Source organism: Dermochelys coriacea, chromosome 2, assembly GCF_009764565.3.
Source record: "Dermochelys coriacea isolate rDerCor1 chromosome 2, rDerCor1.pri.v4, whole genome shotgun sequence".
Lineage (NCBI taxonomy): Eukaryota > Metazoa > Chordata > Testudines > Dermochelyidae > Dermochelys > Dermochelys coriacea.
In genome coordinates this window covers 271,511,195-271,528,722 of record NC_050069.1, presented here as the reverse complement: position 1 = coordinate 271,528,722, position 17,528 = coordinate 271,511,195, and the positions used below count along the sequence as shown (strand labels likewise).

At 61.0% G+C, this 17,528-nt stretch overlaps 1 protein-coding gene across 1 annotated transcript in view; it reads left to right on the top strand.

Annotated features, from left to right (window-relative positions):
• KCNH2 (potassium voltage-gated channel subfamily H member 2) overlaps window positions 1-17,528 on the top strand; it is a 102,715-nt gene that overhangs the window by 77,521 nt on the left and 7,666 nt on the right. Inside the window, 5 exon segments of the mRNA XM_043507147.1 lie at window positions 3,202-3,633; window positions 5,615-6,002; window positions 9,320-9,519; window positions 16,614-16,866; window positions 17,277-17,470. Coding sequence (XP_043363082.1) covers window positions 3,202-3,633; window positions 5,615-6,002; window positions 9,320-9,519; window positions 16,614-16,866; window positions 17,277-17,470 — 1,467 coding nt within the window.

Sequence of the window (17,528 nt, the reverse complement as noted above, 5' to 3'; positions counted from 1 at the left end):
TCGGGGAGCGGGTGGGTGATGGGCGGCGAGGTGTTCGGGGAGGGAGCGGGGTGCGTGGGCGGCGAGGTGTTCGGGGAGCGGGCGGGGTGATGGGTGGCGAGGTGTTCGGGGAGGGAGCGGGGTGCGTGGGCGGCGAGGTGTTAGGGGAGCGGGGGGGGGGTGATGGGCGGCGAGGTGTTCGGGGAGCGGGTGGGTGATGGGCGGCGAGGTGTTCGGGGAGCGGGCGGGGTGAGTGGGCGGCGAGGTGTTCAGGGAGCGGGCGGGGTGAGTGGGCGGCGAGGTGTTCGGGGAGCAGGTGGGTGATGGGCGGCGAGGTGTTCGGGGAGGGAGCGGGGTGAGTGGGTGGCGAGGTGTTCGGGAAGCGGGCGGGGTGATGGGCGGCGAGGTGTTCGGGGAGCGGGCGGGGTGAGTGGGCGGCGAGGTGTTCAGGGAGCGGGCGGGGTGATGGGCGGCGAGGTGTTCGGGGAGCGGGCGGGGTGAGTGGGCGGCGAGGTGTTCGGGGAGGGAGCGGGGTGAGTGGGCGGCGAGGTGTTCGGGGAGGGAGCGGGGTGAGTGGGCGGCGAGGTGTTCGGGGAGCGGGCGGGGTGATGGGCGGCGAGGTGTTCGGGGAGCGGGTGGGTGATGGGCGGCGAGGTGTTCGGGGAGCAGGTGGGTGATGGGCGGCGAGGTGTTCGGGGAGCAGGTGGGTGATGGGCGGCGAGGTGTTCGGGGAGCGGGTGGGTGATGGGCGGCGAGGTGTTCGGGGAGCAGGTGGGTGATGGGCGGCGAGGTGTTCGGGGAGCGGGCGGGGTGATGGGCGGCGAGGTGTTCGGGGAGCGGGTGGGGGATGGGCGGCGAGGTGTTCGGGGAGGGAGCGGGGTGAGTGGGCGGCGAGGTGTTCGGGGAGCGGGTGGGTGATGGGCGGCGAGGTGTTCGGGGAGCGGGTGGGTGATGGGCGGCGAGGTGTTCGGGGAGCGGGCGGGGTGAGTGGGTGGCGAGCTGTTCGGGGAGCGGGTGGGTGATGGGCGGCGAGGTGTTCGGGGAGCGGGCGGGGTGAGTGGGCGGCGAGGTGTTCAGGGAGCGGGCGGGGGTGATGGGCGGCGAGGTGTTCAGGGAGCGGGCGGGGTGAGTGGGCGGCGAGGTGTTCGGGGAGGGAGCGGGGTGAGTGGGCGGCGAGGTGTTCGGGGAGCGGGCGGGGTGATGGGCGGCGAGGTGTTCGGGGAGCGGGTGGGTGATGGGCGGCGAGGTGTTCGGGGAGGGAGCGGGGTGAGTGGGCGGCGAGGTGTTCGGGGAGCGGGTGGGTGATGGGCGGCGAGGTGTTCGGGGAGCGGGTGGGTGATGGGCGGCGAGGTGTTTGGGGAGCGGGCGGGGTGATGGGCGGCGAGGTGTTCGGGGAGCGGGTGGGTGATGGGCGGTGAGGTGTTCGGGGAGCGGGTGGGTGATGGGCGGCGAGGTGTTCGGGGAGCGGGCGGGGTGATGGGCGGCGAGGTGTTCGGGGAGCAGGTGGGTGATGGGCGGCGAGGTGTTCGGGGAGCGGGCGGGGTGCTGGGCGGCGAGCTGTTCGGGGAGCGGGTGGGTGATGGGCGGCGAGGTGTTGGGGGAGGGAGCGGGGTGAGTGGGCGGCGAGGTGTTCGGGGAGCGGGCGGGGGTGATGGGCGGCGAGGTGTTCGGGGAGCGGGTGGGTGATGGGCGGCGAGGTGTTCGGGGAGCGGGCGGGGTGCTGGGCGGCGAGCTGTTCGGGGAGCGGGTGGGTGATGGGCGGCGAGGTGTTCGGGGAGGGAGCGGGTGGGTGATGGGCGGCGAGGTGTTCGGGGAGGGAGCAGGGTGAGTGGGCGGTGAGGTGTTCGGGGAGCGGGTGGGTGATGGGCGGCGAGGTGTTCGGGGAGGGAGCGGGGTGAGTGGGCGGTGAGGTGTTCGGGGAGGGAGCGGGGGGCGAGGTGTTCGGGGAGCGGGTGGGTGATGGGCGGTGAGGTGTTCGGGGAGCGGGCGGGGTGATGGGCGGCGAGGTGTTCGGGGAGCGGGTGGGTGATGGGCGGCGAGGTGTTCGGGGAGCGGGCGGGGTTGGTGGCTGGGACGCGAGCTGTTCGGGGGAGCGGGTTGGGTGATGGGCGGCCGAGGTGTTCGGGGAGGGAAGCGGGAGTGAGATGGGCGGCGGCTGTTCGGGGGATCGGGGGGGTGGATTGGCGGCCGAGGTGTTTCGGGGAGGGAGCGGGTGAGTGGGGCGGCGAGGTGTTCGGGGAGCGGGCGGGGGTGATGGGCGGCGAGGTGTTCGGGGAGCGGGTGGGTGATGGGCGGCGAGGTGTTCGGGGAGCGGGTGGGTGATGGGCGGCGAGGTGTTCGGGGAGCGGGCGGGGTGCTGGGCGGCGAGCTGTTCGGGGAGCGGGTGGGTGATGGGCGGCGAGGTGTTCGGGGAGGGAGCGGGGTGAGTGGGCGGCGAGCTGTTCGGGGAGCGGGTGGGTGATGGGCGGCGAGGTGTTCGGGGAGCGGGCGGGGGTGATGGGCGGCGAGGTGTTCGGGGAGCGGGCGGGGTGATGGGCGGCGAGGTGTTCGGGGAGCGGGCGGGGTGATGGGCGGCGAGGTGTTCGGGGAGGGAGCGGGGTGAGTGGGCGGCGAGGTGTTCGGGGAGCGGGTGGGTGATGGGCGGCGAGGTGTTCGGGAGGAGCGGGGTGAGTGGCGGCGAGGTGTTCGGGAGCGGGTGGGTGATGGGCGGCGAGGTGTTCGGGGAGGGAGCGGGGTGAGTGGGCGGCGAGCTGTTCGGGGAGCGGGTGGGTGATGGGCGGCGAGGTGTTCGGGGGGCGGGTGGGTGATGGGCGGCGAGGTGTTCGGGGAGCGGGTGGGTGATGGGCGGCGAGGTGTTCGGGGAGCGGGTGGGTGATGGGCGGCGAGGTGTTCGGGGAGGGAGCGGGGTGAGTGGGCGGCGAGGTGTTCGGGGAGCGGGTGGGTGATGGGCGGCGAGGTGTTCGGGGAGGGAGCGGGGTGTGGGCGGCGAGGTGTTCGGGAGCGGGTGGGTGATGGGCGGCGAGGTGTTCGGGGAGAGCGGGGTGAGTGGGCGGCGAGCTGTTCGGGGATCGGGTGGGTGATGGGCGGCGAGGTGTTCGGGGAGCGGGCGGGTGATGGGCGGCGAGCTGTTCGGGGAGCGCCGGGCTCTGGCCATGCCGTGTGATGCAGTGGCGCTGCCCAGCAGGCTCGTCGCCCGGCTCCCAGCCCCGTGTGTCCCTGCAGGTCCTGTCCCTCGGGGCCGACGTGCTCCCGGAGTACAAGCTGCAGGCGCCGCGCATCCACAAATGGACCATCCTGCACTACAGCCCCTTCAAGGCGGTGTGGGACTGGCTCATCCTGCTGCTGGTCATCTACACGGCCGTCTTCACGCCCTACTCGGCCGCCTTCCTGCTCAACGAGAAGGAGGAGCCCACGCGGCATGAGTGCGGCTACTCCTGCAGCCCGCTCACCGTGGTGGACCTGCTGGTGGACATCATGTTCCTCATCGACATCCTCATCAACTTCCGCACCACCTACGTCAACTCCAACGAGGAGGTGGTGAGCCACCCGGCCCGCATCGCCATCCACTACTTCAAGGGCTGGTTCCTCATCGACATGGTGGCCGCCATCCCCTTCGACCTGCTCATCTTCGGCTCCGGCTCCGGCTCCGAGGAGGTAACGACCGCGCTGGCCCGGGGCGATTCCAGCCCTGCCATGGGCGCGGGGGCCTGCCCCAGCCCCAAGTAACCCAGGCCCTCTCCAGCCCCGCCCCCGTCTGACCCAGGTTCTTTCCAGCCCCACTCTCATCTAAGCCACTCACCTTCCACCCCAGCCCTGTCCCAGCCAGCCATCTTCCAGCCCCGTCCTGTCACGGAGCTACAGAGTTGAGGCTTTGGAACTGTCTCTGAGAGGCCCCTACACTGGGCCAGCCCCCTGGGGGTCCCACACTGCCTCTAGGGTGAGCCACACGGCCTCACCACCCCCTAGACTGGCCCTCTGGGGCTGCAGCTTCCCCAAACCCCCCACGAGCTCTGGGCAGCGAGTCCCCCGGAGACAGCCCCTGAGGGAGACTCAGCCGCTCACAGGGATCAGGGCCCCTCACCTAGCCCCTGAAGGGACACTCCCAGCGCGGGCACAGCCGGGTTCAGTCGTTAGCTGGGGCCCGGCCTAGGGGCCCCTTAGGGCAGCCCGGGGCAATGAAGGGTGAAGCAGGGTCTGTCCTGGCCAGCCCCGAGCCCAGCCCAGCTGTGGGGAACCCTCGGGTCCGGCTCTGTCTGTCTGGGCGGCCTCCTTGGTCAGTTCCCAGATGGGCCCCAACTGCTTCCCACAGCCAACGCTTACCCCCGTCTCACCCCTCCCGCATCCTGTGATCTCGAACTGGGGGGTGTGGCTCAGCCCCCTGTAATGGGCGGGGGGGGTCCAGATGTCTCTGGGGCATGGGTTGCTGGGTGTCCCCGTCCAGGCGGTTGGATTTGCCTTTGTCCTCTCATGCTGCACTATGGGGTTAGGGCTCCGACAGCTAGAGACTCCATGCCTGGGTCTCCTGGCCTGCCTTGAAAGCAGACAGGCCTTCCCCCTCCCCAGGTAACAGTGCCTCACTTGGGGAAACTGAGGCACACACAGCCTTCATAAAGATATTGCAGAAACTTCCCACTTTGTCATGGACTCGTGTGAACGAGATCATCGAATCACAGAGTCGTAGGGCAGGGAGGGACCTTGAGAGGTCGCCTAGTCCAGTCCCCTGCACTCGGGGCAGGACTAAGTATTCTCTAGACCAGAGGTTCTCAGATGGAGTTGGGACCCCCCCCAGGGATGGCCAACTTGAGCCTGAGAAAGAGCCAGAATTTACCAATGTTCATTGCCAAAGAACCACAGTAATATGCCAGGAGCCCCCCCATCTGCTCCCCGCTCCCATCTCCCAGTACCTCCTGCCCACCAGCAGCCGCGCTGCTCAGCGCCTCCCCCTCCCTCCCCGCGCCTCCTGATCCATGGCGTGCAGGAGGCTCTGGGGGGAGGAGCGAGGGCATGGCAAGCTCAGGGGAGGGGGCGGTAAGGGGTGGAGTGGGGGCAGGACCTGTGGCAGAGCCACGGGTGGAGCAGTGAGCACCCTCCGGCACATTGGAAAGTTGGCAACTGTAGCTCCAGTCCCGGAGTCAGTGCCTAGACAAGGAGCCACCTATTAACTTCTGAAGAAGTTGGACCCCCGCCTCAGGGGGTCGGGAGGCTATTACCTGGGGGGTTGCGAGCTGTCAACCTCCACCCCCAAGCCCCGCTTCACCTCCAGCATTTATAATAGTGTTAATATTTAAAACATGGTTTTAATGTCTGCGGGGGGTGCACTAATAGGCTGGCTGTGTGAAAGGGGTGACCAGGGCAAACGTTTGAGAACCGCTGCTCTGGACCATCCCCGGCAGGTGTTTTAATGAGCATTAATCCGACTAACCGCAAGGCCAGCTGGGGCCAGGGTGGGGGTCGCACTCCCCAGACGGGCTGAATCCTGGGGAGCAGCGGCTCGGGAAGGACCCGGGGTCGTGGGGAAAGCAGCCGAACACGGGCGTTTCCAACCGCCCCGCTCTGGCTCAGCCGGCCTGGGTGGGCAGAACAGTCCCCGTGGCTTTGACCCCCGCCGCTCTCTGCTCTGCCCCTTTGCCCTCAGACCACGACGCTGATTGGGCTGCTGAAGACGGCCCGGCTGCTGCGCTTGGTGCGCGTGGCCCGTAAGCTGGACCGCTACTCGGAGTACGGGGCGGCCGTGCTCTTCCTGCTCATGTGCACCTTCGCCCTCATCGCCCACTGGCTGGCCTGCATCTGGTACGCCATCGGCAACATGGAGCGGCAGAGCATCGGCTGGCTGCACTCGCTGGGCGACCAGATCCGCAAGCCCCTGAACGAGAGCGCCCCGCTGCAGGGGCCCAGCATCAAGGACAAGTACGTCACGGCGCTCTACTTCACCTTCAGCAGCCTGACCAGCGTGGGCTTCGGCAACGTGTCCCCCAACACCAACTCCGAGAAGATCTTCTCCATCTGCGTCATGCTCATCGGCTGTGAGTGCGGGGCTGGGCCTGCCCCTGCCTGCCAGCGCCTGCCTGGAGCGCCCGCCCGCCCCTGCTGCCTCCTGCCTGCCCGCCTGCCCCTTGCCTGCGCCCGCCCGCCCCTGCTGCCTCCTGCCCGCCGCCTGCCCTTGCCTGCGCCCGCCCGCCCTGCTGCCTCCTGCCTGCCCGCCTGCCCTTTCCTGCGCCCGCCCGCCCCTGCTGCCTCCTGCCTGCCCGCCTGCCCCTTGCCTGCGCCCGCCCGCCCTGCTGCCTCCTGCCTGCCCGCCTGCCCCTTGCCTGCGCCCGCCCGCCCCTGCTGCCTCCTGCCTGCCCGCCTGCCCCTTGCCTGCGCCCGCCCGCCCCTGCTGCCTCCTGCCTGCCCGCCTGCCCTTGCCTGCGCCCCGCCCGCCCCTGCTGCCTCCTGCCTGCCCGCCTGCCCCTTGCCTGCGCCCGCCCGCCCCTGCTGCCTCCTGCCTGCCCGCCTGCCCCTTGCCTGCGCCCGCCCGCCCCTGCTGCCTCCTGCCTGCCCGCCTGCCCCTTGCCTGCGCCCGCCCGCCCCTGCTGCCTCCTGCCCGCCCGCCTGCCCCTTGCCTGCGCCGCCCGCCCCTGCTGCCTCCTGCCTGCCCGCCTGCCCCTTGCCTGCGCCCGCCCGCCCCTGCTGCCTCCTGCCTGCCCGCCTGCCCCTTGCCTGCGCCCGCCCGCCCTGCTGCCTCCTGCCTGCCCGCCTGCCCCTTGCCTGCGCCCGCCCGCCCCTGCTGCCTCCTGCCTGCCCGCCTCCCCTTGCCTGCGCCCGCCCGCCCCTGCTGCCTCCTGCCTGCCCGCCTGCCCCTTGCCTGCGCCCGCCCGCCCCTGCTGCCTCCTGCCTCCCGCCTGCCCCGCCTGCGCCCGCCCGCCCCTGCTGCCTCCTGCCTGCCCGCCTGCCCCTTGCCTGCGCCCGCCCGCCCCTGCTGCCTCCTGCCTGCCCGCCTGCCCCTTGCCTGCGCCCGCCCGCCCCTGCTGCCTCCTGCCTGCCCGCCTGCCCCTTGCCTGCGCCCGCCCCTGCTGCCTCCTGCCTGCCCGCCTGCCCCTTGCCTGCGCCCGCCCGCCCCTGCTGCCTCCTGCCTGCCCGCCTGCCCCTTGCCTGCGCCCGCCCGCCCTGCTGCCTCCTGCCTGCCCGCCTGCCCCTTGCCTGCGCCCGCCCGCCCCTGCTGCCTCCTGCCCGCCCGCCTGCCCCTTGCCTGCGCCCGCCCGCCCCTGCTGCCTCCTGCCTGCCCGCCTGCCCCTTGCCTGCGCCCGCCCGCCCCTGCTGCCTCCTGCCTGCCCGCCTGCCCCTTGCCTGTGCCCGCCCGCCCCTGCTGCCTCCGCCCGCCCGCCTGCCCCTTGCCTGCGCCCGTCGCCCCTGCTGCCTCCTGCCCGCCCGCCTGCCCCTTGCCTGCGCCCCCGCCCGCCCTGCTGCCTCCTGCCCGCCGCCTGCCCTTGCCTGCGCCCGCCCGCCCTGCTGCCTCCTGCCCGCCCGCCTGCCCCTTGCCTGCGCCCGCCCGCCCCTGCTGCCTCCTGCCCGCACCCGCCTGCCCCTTGCCTGCGCTCCGCCCCCCTGCTGCCTCCTGCCTGCCGCCCGCCCCCTTGCCTGCGCCCGCCCGCCCCCTGCTGCCTCCTGCCCGCCCCGCCTGCCCGTGCCTGCGCCCGCCCGCCCTGCTGCCTCCTGCCTGCCCGCCTGCCCCTTGCCTGCGCCCGCCCGCCCCTGCTGCCTCCTGCCTGCCCGCCTGCCCCTTGCCTGCGCCCGCCCGCCCCTGCTGCCCCTGCCCGCCGCCTGCCCCTTGCCTGCGCCCGCCCGCCCCTGCTGCCTCCTGCCCGCCCGCTGCCCCTTGCCTGCGCCCGCCCGCCCCTGCTGCCTCCTGCCCGCCCGCCTGCCCCTTGCCTGCGCCCGCCCGCCCCTGCTGCCTCCTGCCCGCCCGCCTGCCCCTTGCCTGCGCCCGCCCGCCCCTGCTGCCTCCTGCCCGCCCGCCTGCCCCTTGCCTGCGCCCGCCCGCCCCTGCTGCCTCCTGCCCGCCCGCCTGCCCCTTGCCTGCGCCCGCCCGCCCGCCTGCTGCCTCCTGCCGCCCGCCTGCCCTTGCCTGCGCCCGCCCGCCCTGCTGCCTCCTGCCCGCCCGCCTGCCCCTTGCCTGCGCCCGCCCGCCCCTGCTGCCTCCTGCCCGCCCGCCTGCCCCTTGCCTGCGCCCGCCCGCCCCTGCTGCCTCCTGCCGCCCGCCTGCCCCTTGCCTGCGCCCGCCCGCCCCTGCTGCCTCCTGCCCGCCTTCCGCCTGCCCCTTGCCTGCGCCCGCGCGCCCCTGCTGCCTCCTGCCTGCCCGCCTGCCCCTTGCCTGCGCCCGCCCGCCCCTGCTGCCTCCTGCCTGCCCCCTGCCCCTTGCCTGCGCCGCCCGCCCTGCTGCCTCCTGCCTGCCCGCCTGCCCTTGCCTGCGCCCGCCGCCCCTGCTGCCTCCTGCCTGCCCGCCTGCCCCTTGCCTGCGCCCCCCGCTGCCTCCGCCTGCCCGCCTGCCCTTACCTGCGCCCACCCACTGCACCCTGCCTGCCAGCGCCCGCCCGCCCCTGCTGCACCCTGCCTGCCAGCGCCCGCCCGCCCCTGCTGCACCCTGCCTGCCTGCCCCCCCCTTGCCTGTGCCCGCCCACACCTGCTGCATCCTGCCTGCCCGCCCCTTACCTGCACCCGTCCCGCTGCACCCTGCCTGCCAGCGCCCACCCCTCCTGCATCCTGCCTGCCCGCCCCTTGCCTGCGCCCCCCCGCTGCACCCTGCCTGCCAGCACCCGCCCGCCCCTGCTGCACCCTGCCTGCCAGGTCCTTGCCTGCCCACCCCTTGCCTGCGCCCGCCCGCCACTGCCTGCACCCTGCCTGCGCCCGTCCCACATCTGACCCCTACCCGCCCCCTGCCTGCCAGGCCCTTGCCTATGCCTGCCCTCCCTGCCTGTGCCTGCCTCCTGCCTGCCTCTCCCCCACACCTGACCCCTGCCTGACCCCCTACTCACTCCCTGCCTGCCTCACACCTGCCCCCTGCCTGACCCCACCCCCTCTGCCTAACCCTGCCACCTTGACTGACACTTCCCACCCCCTGCCTCACCCATGCCCACCCCCTGCCTGTCCCACACCTGCGCCCACCCTGCACCTGTCCCCACCCTGCCCTGCACCCGCCTCTCACCTGTCCCCTGACTGCCCCGCGCCTGCCCCAGACCACCTGCCTCAGGGGCGCCTTCTGGGAGGTGTGGCGGGGAAGGGGGTTGTGTATTTGTGTGTGCGTGAGTGTATATGTGTGTGCTTGTGTGCGTCCGCATGCTCACTGCTGCCTCTCTGCCTCCAGCCCTGATGTACGCCAGCATCTTCGGCAACGTCTCGGCCATCATCCAGCGCCTCTACTCGGGCACTGCACGCTACCACACCCAGATGCTACGCGTCCGCGAGTTCATCCGCTTCCACCAGATCCCCAACCCGCTGCGCCAGCGGCTGGAGGAGTATTTCCAGCATGCCTGGTCCTACACCAACGGCATCGACATGAATGCGGTGAGCGCGCAGCACCGCCCCCGCACTCAGCACGGCCGGCTCCCCAACGCCCCCCGCGGTGTGACGATGCCTGTGGGAGCCCGCTGAAGTCACTCAGCCAGGGTGAACTGCAAACAGACCGGGGCAGACAAACCCCGAACGCTGGGGGATATTTCAATACTTAGGTTTACGCAGCCAGCCCAAAACAGCTTCTACAGCACCTCCCTGGTTACTCAGAAGTCCAAACAATGCAGTTCCCTTAAAGTATCCAGCCTTAGGCCTCCATCCAGCCACACCTGCCAAACATGTGATGATAAACTCTGAAAATCTTATTTCATCATATAAAAAAAAGGTTCTCCTGATCCCAAAGGACCAAGCCCAAGACCCAGATCAAATGATAACTCAGATCTTACCCAAAATACACGCTTACAGTCAATTCTTATTAACTAAACTAAAATGTATTAAAAAATAAGAGAGAGCATGTTGGTTAAAAGATCAATATACAGACAGACTTGAGTTCAATTCTTGAGGTCAGATATGTAGCAGAGATGAGTTTGTAGTTGCCAAAAGTCCTTTTAGAAATAGTCCAGAGGTTATTGTCCAATGTCCATAGTCAGGGTGACTCTAGTCAGTGACTGAGGATCTCAATCCTTATGGCTCAGGGTTTCCCCCTCTTGAAACCCAAAGCAGATCTGAGATGAAGAAGGATCGTGTCCCAGGGTTTTTATACATTTCCAGCAGCCTTTTGGCCTGAGAAAACAATCAGCTTAACTTTCCTTCTCCCAAACATCCTGGCAATTAGCACAGGGTAATTTATCCATTAAGCGGTTTCACTCCAGTGTCTTCCTAAATGTTAATATTCCTTTTTTGATCTTTGAATTAAAGCTATAGCAATAGACAAGACTTGTTTGCTGACATCACAAGACCTGAGCAAACATCTCCCCTTCTACCTCTAACAATGCAGGCTGCATTTCAAGCTCTATTCATTTCCATCTCTTCCTAACCGTCTTTAAAGTTTGGCCATGAGTCAGGTCAGTCTGTGAGTTAATTAATTCTTTCTGGCCCTGTGTCACCTTTCAATGAGATGCTATATTACACTCATAACCTCACACCCCCAATGCAAAATTGATGCAGGAGGGGATGACACAAACCTCACTGAGTGCATCCCAAGAGCTCCCCATCCTGGGTTCTGTATCACTACAGCTAGTATTGGGTTAGAAGCTGCACCAGTGTATAACAGAAATGGTTTGCTAAAGTCATGTTCAATAACATGATTGAATCTTTTTACAGACCCAAGGTAAAACTTGGTTAGAACAATAGTGGATTGGATCTGCTCTTGCATCGTGGTTCCTGTAGGTCTCATGTGATCTTGCCAAGAGCTAAAGAACATAGCTACCTTATCCATACAACCTCTGGCAAATGTTTGGAACCCAATTAACATCAAGTCAATGTAGATATTAATGTTGTTCATAGTACAGGAATCTTGGCAGTTAGCCATGAAAGCAATATGGTGCCTCAGTTTCCATTTTCATATAGCCAGTCAGGCTTGGAATGTCAGTATTACCAGGCCTTTTAACATAAAGTGTGTTTTATGTATTCCTTTTAATATGTTCAAAGGATTTTCCAAAAGATTAGGCACATTGGACATTTTTACAGTTCTTGGTAACAGCAACACACTAGTTACAAAAATCACCGTTAGCAATAACAACAAATTCATTGCAAGTGTCCATCTACAATTATGTTTGTCTTGCCACACTTTTGGCTCAATACCATTGGAGTTTGGACCTTTTAGGGTCAACCTGTGGCTTCCCTTTGCAAAATCAGATGTTGGTCTGTATCCACAAAAAACAACAAGGAGTCCGGTGGCACCTTAAAGACTAACAAATTTATTTGAACATAAGCTTTTGTGGGTAAAAAACCCCCCTTCTTCAGAGGCATAGAGTGAAAATTACAGACGCAGACATACATATACTGACACATGAAGAGAAGGGAGTTACTTCACAAGTGGAGAACCAGTGTTGACAGGGCCAATTTGATCAGGGTGGATGTGGTCCACTCCCAATAATAGATGAGGAGGTGTCAATTCCAGGAGAGGCGAAGCTGCTTTTGTAATGAGCCAGCCACTCCCAGTCCCTATTCAAGCCCAAATTAATGGTGTTAAATTTGCAAACGAATTTTAGTTCTGCTGTTTCTCTTTGAAGTCTATTTCTGAAGGGTTTTTTTGTTCATATATAGCTACTTTCAGATCTGTTATAGAATGAAGTGTTCTCCCACTGGCAAAATCAAACTTGCAAAATCAAGTTCTTTTTCCTCCTTGTCCTGAAGGATCAAACCCTGATTTCTCTTGCTTAAACAGAATTCACTGGCTGACTGGGTATGTTCTCTGTGCTAACAGCTATTATTGAGTCTGTCTCCCCCCAGTCAGTCAGGCAATTTGTATCAACACAGACAATAGCTTTTAACTTCTCAGCAGCTACCAGTTTCAAGGCTGGACACTCATTCTTCCCTTCAGCAGGAGCGGTCTCCCCCCCTTTTTCCTAGGGGATTGAAAACGGAAACTTCCTGCTCACAGGAATTGCTTTGCTGGCAAGGTGTGTTCACCAACTGCAGGCCCTGAAGCACCTGCTCACTTAAAGAATTAGCCCAGACACATTCCTGTTCCAACACCATTGTCTTCCCAACAAACTGGCCAAACACAGCCATTTGGTCATAGGGCTATTTAAATTCCTTAACAGCTTTTACTCCACTGGAGACCTCAAAGCTACCCACACTGGATCTTTCAAAAGGAAAGTCAGTGGATCCCTTCACCACAGAAAAATTTTGGCTGTTAGGAACTGAAATTTCCTTGATTAAATCACTTCCACACCCTTCAGCTACAGCAAACTGCTTGCACGGATTACCAAGAGAATTCCTTTCCCCAGGAGCTTCTTTAAGCAACAATTCACTCCTCGCAGAATTTCTGCCCTTACCCTCTTCACCAAGGGCTTGCTCTAAAGCAGTGGTTCCCAAACTTTACCTGCAAAACCCTTTCACTAAAACGTCAAGTCTCGCAAATTCCCTCCTAAAAATGAATATTTCCAGGGATTTTCTCCCTTACCTCATCATAAATTATAAAAGCAGTGATCTTGGAAACATTACTGTTGTTTTTATGATATACTTATTACACACTAAAAAGAAAAGGAGTACTTGTGGCACCTTAGAGACTAACAAATTTATTAGAGCATAAGCTTTCGTGAGCTACAGCTCACTTCATCGGATAAAGTGAGCTGTAGCTCACGAAAGCTTATGCTCTAATAATTTGTTAGTCTCTAAGGTGCCACAAGTACTCCTTTTCTTTTTGCGAATACAGACTAACACGGCTGCTACTCTGAAACCTGTTATTACACACTATTTATTATTAATCATTACAGTATTAATTTTCTTACATTATGAAAACGGCAACACTCTTATCAGATCTCACTTTCGGAGCTTGTATCACTTTGAATAAGCCTGTTATAAGACAAGGCTCCTATGTTTCATCCAGGAATATCAGATGTGAAACCGCATGAAGGGATTTAAGAACCCAACTCAAAGAGTTCCTCCAATGCAAGCACCAGGTCTTGAGCAGTCCAGGCAAACAACACACGATACAACAAACCTTAAACTTGTTCTTCATCATAATTTTAAAAACAATACTAGCTGCCTACTTAATTTTAAAACCAGCAAAAAAAATGTCCACCTCCCTTTCCATTTCTTATAAGGAGTCTTGAAATTTAAATCTCCTCAGTGTGATAGATATACTTGCTTTGATCTGCTTAGCTCTTGGAAGTCCCTGGGGAAGCTGCCCGAGGTCCCTAGGGACAACTCTGCCCACCATTAAGGATTTTTTTCCCTGAGAACCTCCTCTAACATTTTGCAAACCCCAGTTTGGGAACCACTTCTCTAAAGGAACACTTTCCTGAGCAACAGCTCTGGGTCTTACTCACATCCAGGATCACCTCTGGCTCATCAGGCAAATTCCTACCCAATCCCCTTTCAGGCAAACTGCTAGATTTCATAGTCAAGAGGTCAGAATCATTCTCCTTCCCTTTGCAACACACAAGCTCAGGAATCTTTTCCTTCTTGCTACAAGTTTTCAAAGTGTCAGTAGGTAACAATTAAAATTACCTTTATGATCTCTTTCTGCCCTGGCTAGGATAGCACCCTGATCAGACAGAGTTGCTACACCCTTTTCTAGACACACATTAGCAATAGGCAAAATACAAGCACCAGAATTGTCTGGTTTCTGGGATTTTGCCATGGCACCAAACCAGCCAGATAGAGAGGACTTCAGTCTCATCCCACTGGTTAACCACAAGTCACACAAGCAATTTCCTTAGACATTCCAGTTTCCCAGTATCATCACCAGCAGCCACTTCTTATGGGGATGAATGGTTATGAAAACCATCATCCCAATAAAAGAAAAAAGGTTCTCCTGATCCCAAAGGATCAAGCCCCAGACCCAGGTCAATATACAAGTCAGATCTTACCCACAAATTACGCTGTTGCTAATCCTTTAGAATCTAAAATCTAAAGTTTTATTCATAAAAGGAATGAGAGCTAGAATGGGTTACATGGAATCAATGACATACAGTAATGGCAAAGTTCTTGGTTCAGGCTTGTAGCAGTGGTGGAATAAACGGCAGGTTCAAATCAAGTCTCTGGAGAACATCCACTGCTGGGATGGGTCTCTCAGTCCTTGGTCCAGAGCTTCAGTTTGTAGCAAAGTCCCTCCAGAAGTCAGAAGCAGGATGGAAGACAAAATGGAGGGGTTTCCAGGGCCTTTTATATTCTTCCTCTTGTGAGCGGAAACCCCTTTGTTCTGCTGTGCAAAATCACAGCAGCAAGATGGAGTCTGGAGTCACATGGGCAAGTCACATGTCCATGCACGACTCAGTTTTTTGCAGGCCGGGAGGCCATTGTTTACATGTTAGTTTGAAGGTTCCCAGGAAAGCTCAGATGTGGATTGCCGTCTCTCAAAGTCCATTGTGCGTTAAGTGTTTCTTGATTGGGCACTGTAACGATGCTGGTTCTGGCGGGACCCAACTGAGAGTGCCAATTCAGGACAAATTGCTTAAAGCAGAGTAGTTACAGCCCAAGGCTGGGGTTTCTGTGCACACCAAGGCAAACCAAACCAGCCAAACAAAGAGGACTTCGGTCTCACCCCACTGGTGAACCATAAGTCACACAAGCAATTCCCTTAGACACTCCAGTTTCCCAGTATCACCACCAGTGCCACTCGTCATGGGGACAGATGGTTATGAAAATCAATACCCCAGTAAAAGAAAAAAGGTTCCTTTGATCCCAAAGGATCAAGCCCCAGACCCAGGTCAATACACAAATCAGATCTTACCCACAAATCACGCTATTGCCAATCCTTTAGAATCTAAAAGCTAAAGGTTTATTCATAAAAGGAAAAAGATAGAGATGAGCTAGAATCGGTTACATGGAATCAATGACATCCAGTAATGGCAAAGTTCTTGGTTCAGGCTTGCAGCAGTGATGGAATAAACGGCAGGTTCAAATCCAGTCTCTGGAGAACATCCCCAGCTGGGATGGCTCATTCAGTCCTTGGTTCAGAGCTTCAGTTTGTAGCAAAGTCCCTCCAGAGGTCAGAAGCAGGATTGAAGACAAGATGGAGATGAGGCATCAGCTTTTATAGTCTCCTCCAGGGGTACGGACCCCTCTTTGTTCTGACTGTGGAAAATTACAGCAAAATGGAGTTTGGAGTCACATGGGCAGGTCCCTGCATGCCTGGCTAAGTCCCAAGGCCCGTCTGCCTTCTCTCAGTGGGTCAGTTGTGTAGCTGATGGTCCTTAATGGGCCATCCAGCAGGCTGGGCAGAGCTGACACCAACTTGTCTGGGGTGTCCCCCAGAAGCACGGCACAAGTTTGAACTACAGACAGTACAGAGCCAATATTCATAACTTCAACTACAAAAATGATACCCACACACAGACAGCATCATCATAACCAGCCAACCATAACCTTGTCTGAGACACCTCATTTGGCCTCCTTTGTGCCATTACAAGACTTTGGTTGCAACAATGATCTATACGGTCCCAGTTGATGTCAATACGTCACAGGCACTTATTGAGAATAGTCCTTTCTTAAGAAGCTGACCAAATGCATCACCGAGGTTACTTAGAATCAAACACATTGAGATACAAGGACATAGCCAATATTCATAACTTCAGCTACAAAAAGATACATACAGACAGCATCATAACAAGCAAATCGTAACCTTTCCATAGGCACCTCACTCGACAACATTTGTACAATATGTGCTGCAAATATATACCAGTGGTTGCAACAATGATCTATATGGTCACAGTTCATGTCAATAATGTCACACACCCTTATCCCCATCACCTAGGCTATGATGCAATACACAGGGAAACTGAGGCACACCCAGTATTCATGCAGAACAGTTAGACGCACACAGGCTTACGTACACCATCACAAGGGGAAAACCCCACTTCACATCTGGTCCTGCACATGGGCACGGCATGAGCTCAGCACCCAACCCTGTGCACAGTGCCCACACCCCACTCACGCCAGCCCCAGGCATGGAGACTCTTTCACCAGCATGGGGGTTTGTGCCCATCTCTGAACACCCCAGAGCCAGGTGACTGGCAGCAAACAGCACCATGGGCAGAGGGGCACTCGCTCTGCAAAACCCCTCTGCCTGTCCCCAGGGCCTGGCGCAGCACCCTGGGCACTGACATGCAATGGCCATGCAGAGCACCCCACATCTGTGGGACGTGTGTGCACACACACAGACACACACCCCTGCACAGCCAGAGATGTACAGGCACACACACACACACAGATGTACAGACCCATGCACACACACCCCCATACACAGACACATGCGCGTACCCACCCACACAAATATACACCCGCACACACACATAAACCCAGAGACACACACACAGAGCTACAACCAATCCAAATTGCCCATGTAGACCAGCACACGGCTATGGGCACAGCCATCTGTGCCAACATACCCTTGTGCCCACGGCTGGGCCCTGCACTCCCTGCCCTTGCTGCGCGGTGCCCTCCCCAGTAACGGGGTCTCTCCCGCCCGCCCGCAGGTGCTGAAGGGCTTCCCCGAGTGCCTGCAGGCCGACATCTGCCTGCACCTCAACCGCAGCCTCCTGCAGAGCTGCCGGCCCTTCCAGGGGGCCAGCAAGGGCTGCCTGCGTGCCCTGGCCATGAAGTTCAAGACCACGCACGCCCCACCCGGCGACACGCTGGTGCACGCTGGCGACGTGCTCACCGCGCTCTACTTCGTCTCCCGCGGCTCCATCGAGATCCTGCGCTGTGACATGGTGGTAGCCATCCTCGGTGAGAGGCGGGCGCTGCCGGGTTTAGGGGGCGAGGGGGGCAGGCACTGCCGACCAGGGGGTGGGCACTGACAGGTGGGGGGAGGCTGCTGGATGGGCGGTGACCGGCAGTGGGAGGCTGTCAGGGGCGTGGTGGGACCTGCAGGGGGGCAGTGGATACTGCCAGCTGGGAGGGACACTGCCAACCAGGGGGCATGGGCGCTGCCAGCCAAGGGGTGGGCACTGCCAGCGAGATGGGGGCCCTCTGTCTCTCACATCACCCCATGGCATGGCCCCCAGCCTGGCGCCCAGGAGAACCTAACACCCCACCCCTGCCGTGTGCCCCCCCATCCTGCCTAGCCCACCCTCGCACGGGCTCACAGCCCATTCCCTGGGAGAGACCTGCGCTGACCCCTGCCGTGCTGCCCCCAGGGAAGAACGACATCTTTGGGGAGCCGCTGAACCTGTATGCGCGGCCAGGCAAGTCCAATGCGGACGTGCGGGCTCTGACCTACTGCGACCTGCACAAGATACAGCGGGAGGAGTTGCTGGAGGTGCTGGACATGTACCCCGAGTTCTCAGACCGCTTCTGGGCCAGCCTTGAAATTACCTTCAACTTGCGCGACGTGAGAGCCAGGGCGGGGAGGGCTGGGAGGTGCCAGGCCAGGGTGGGGGAGAACTCCA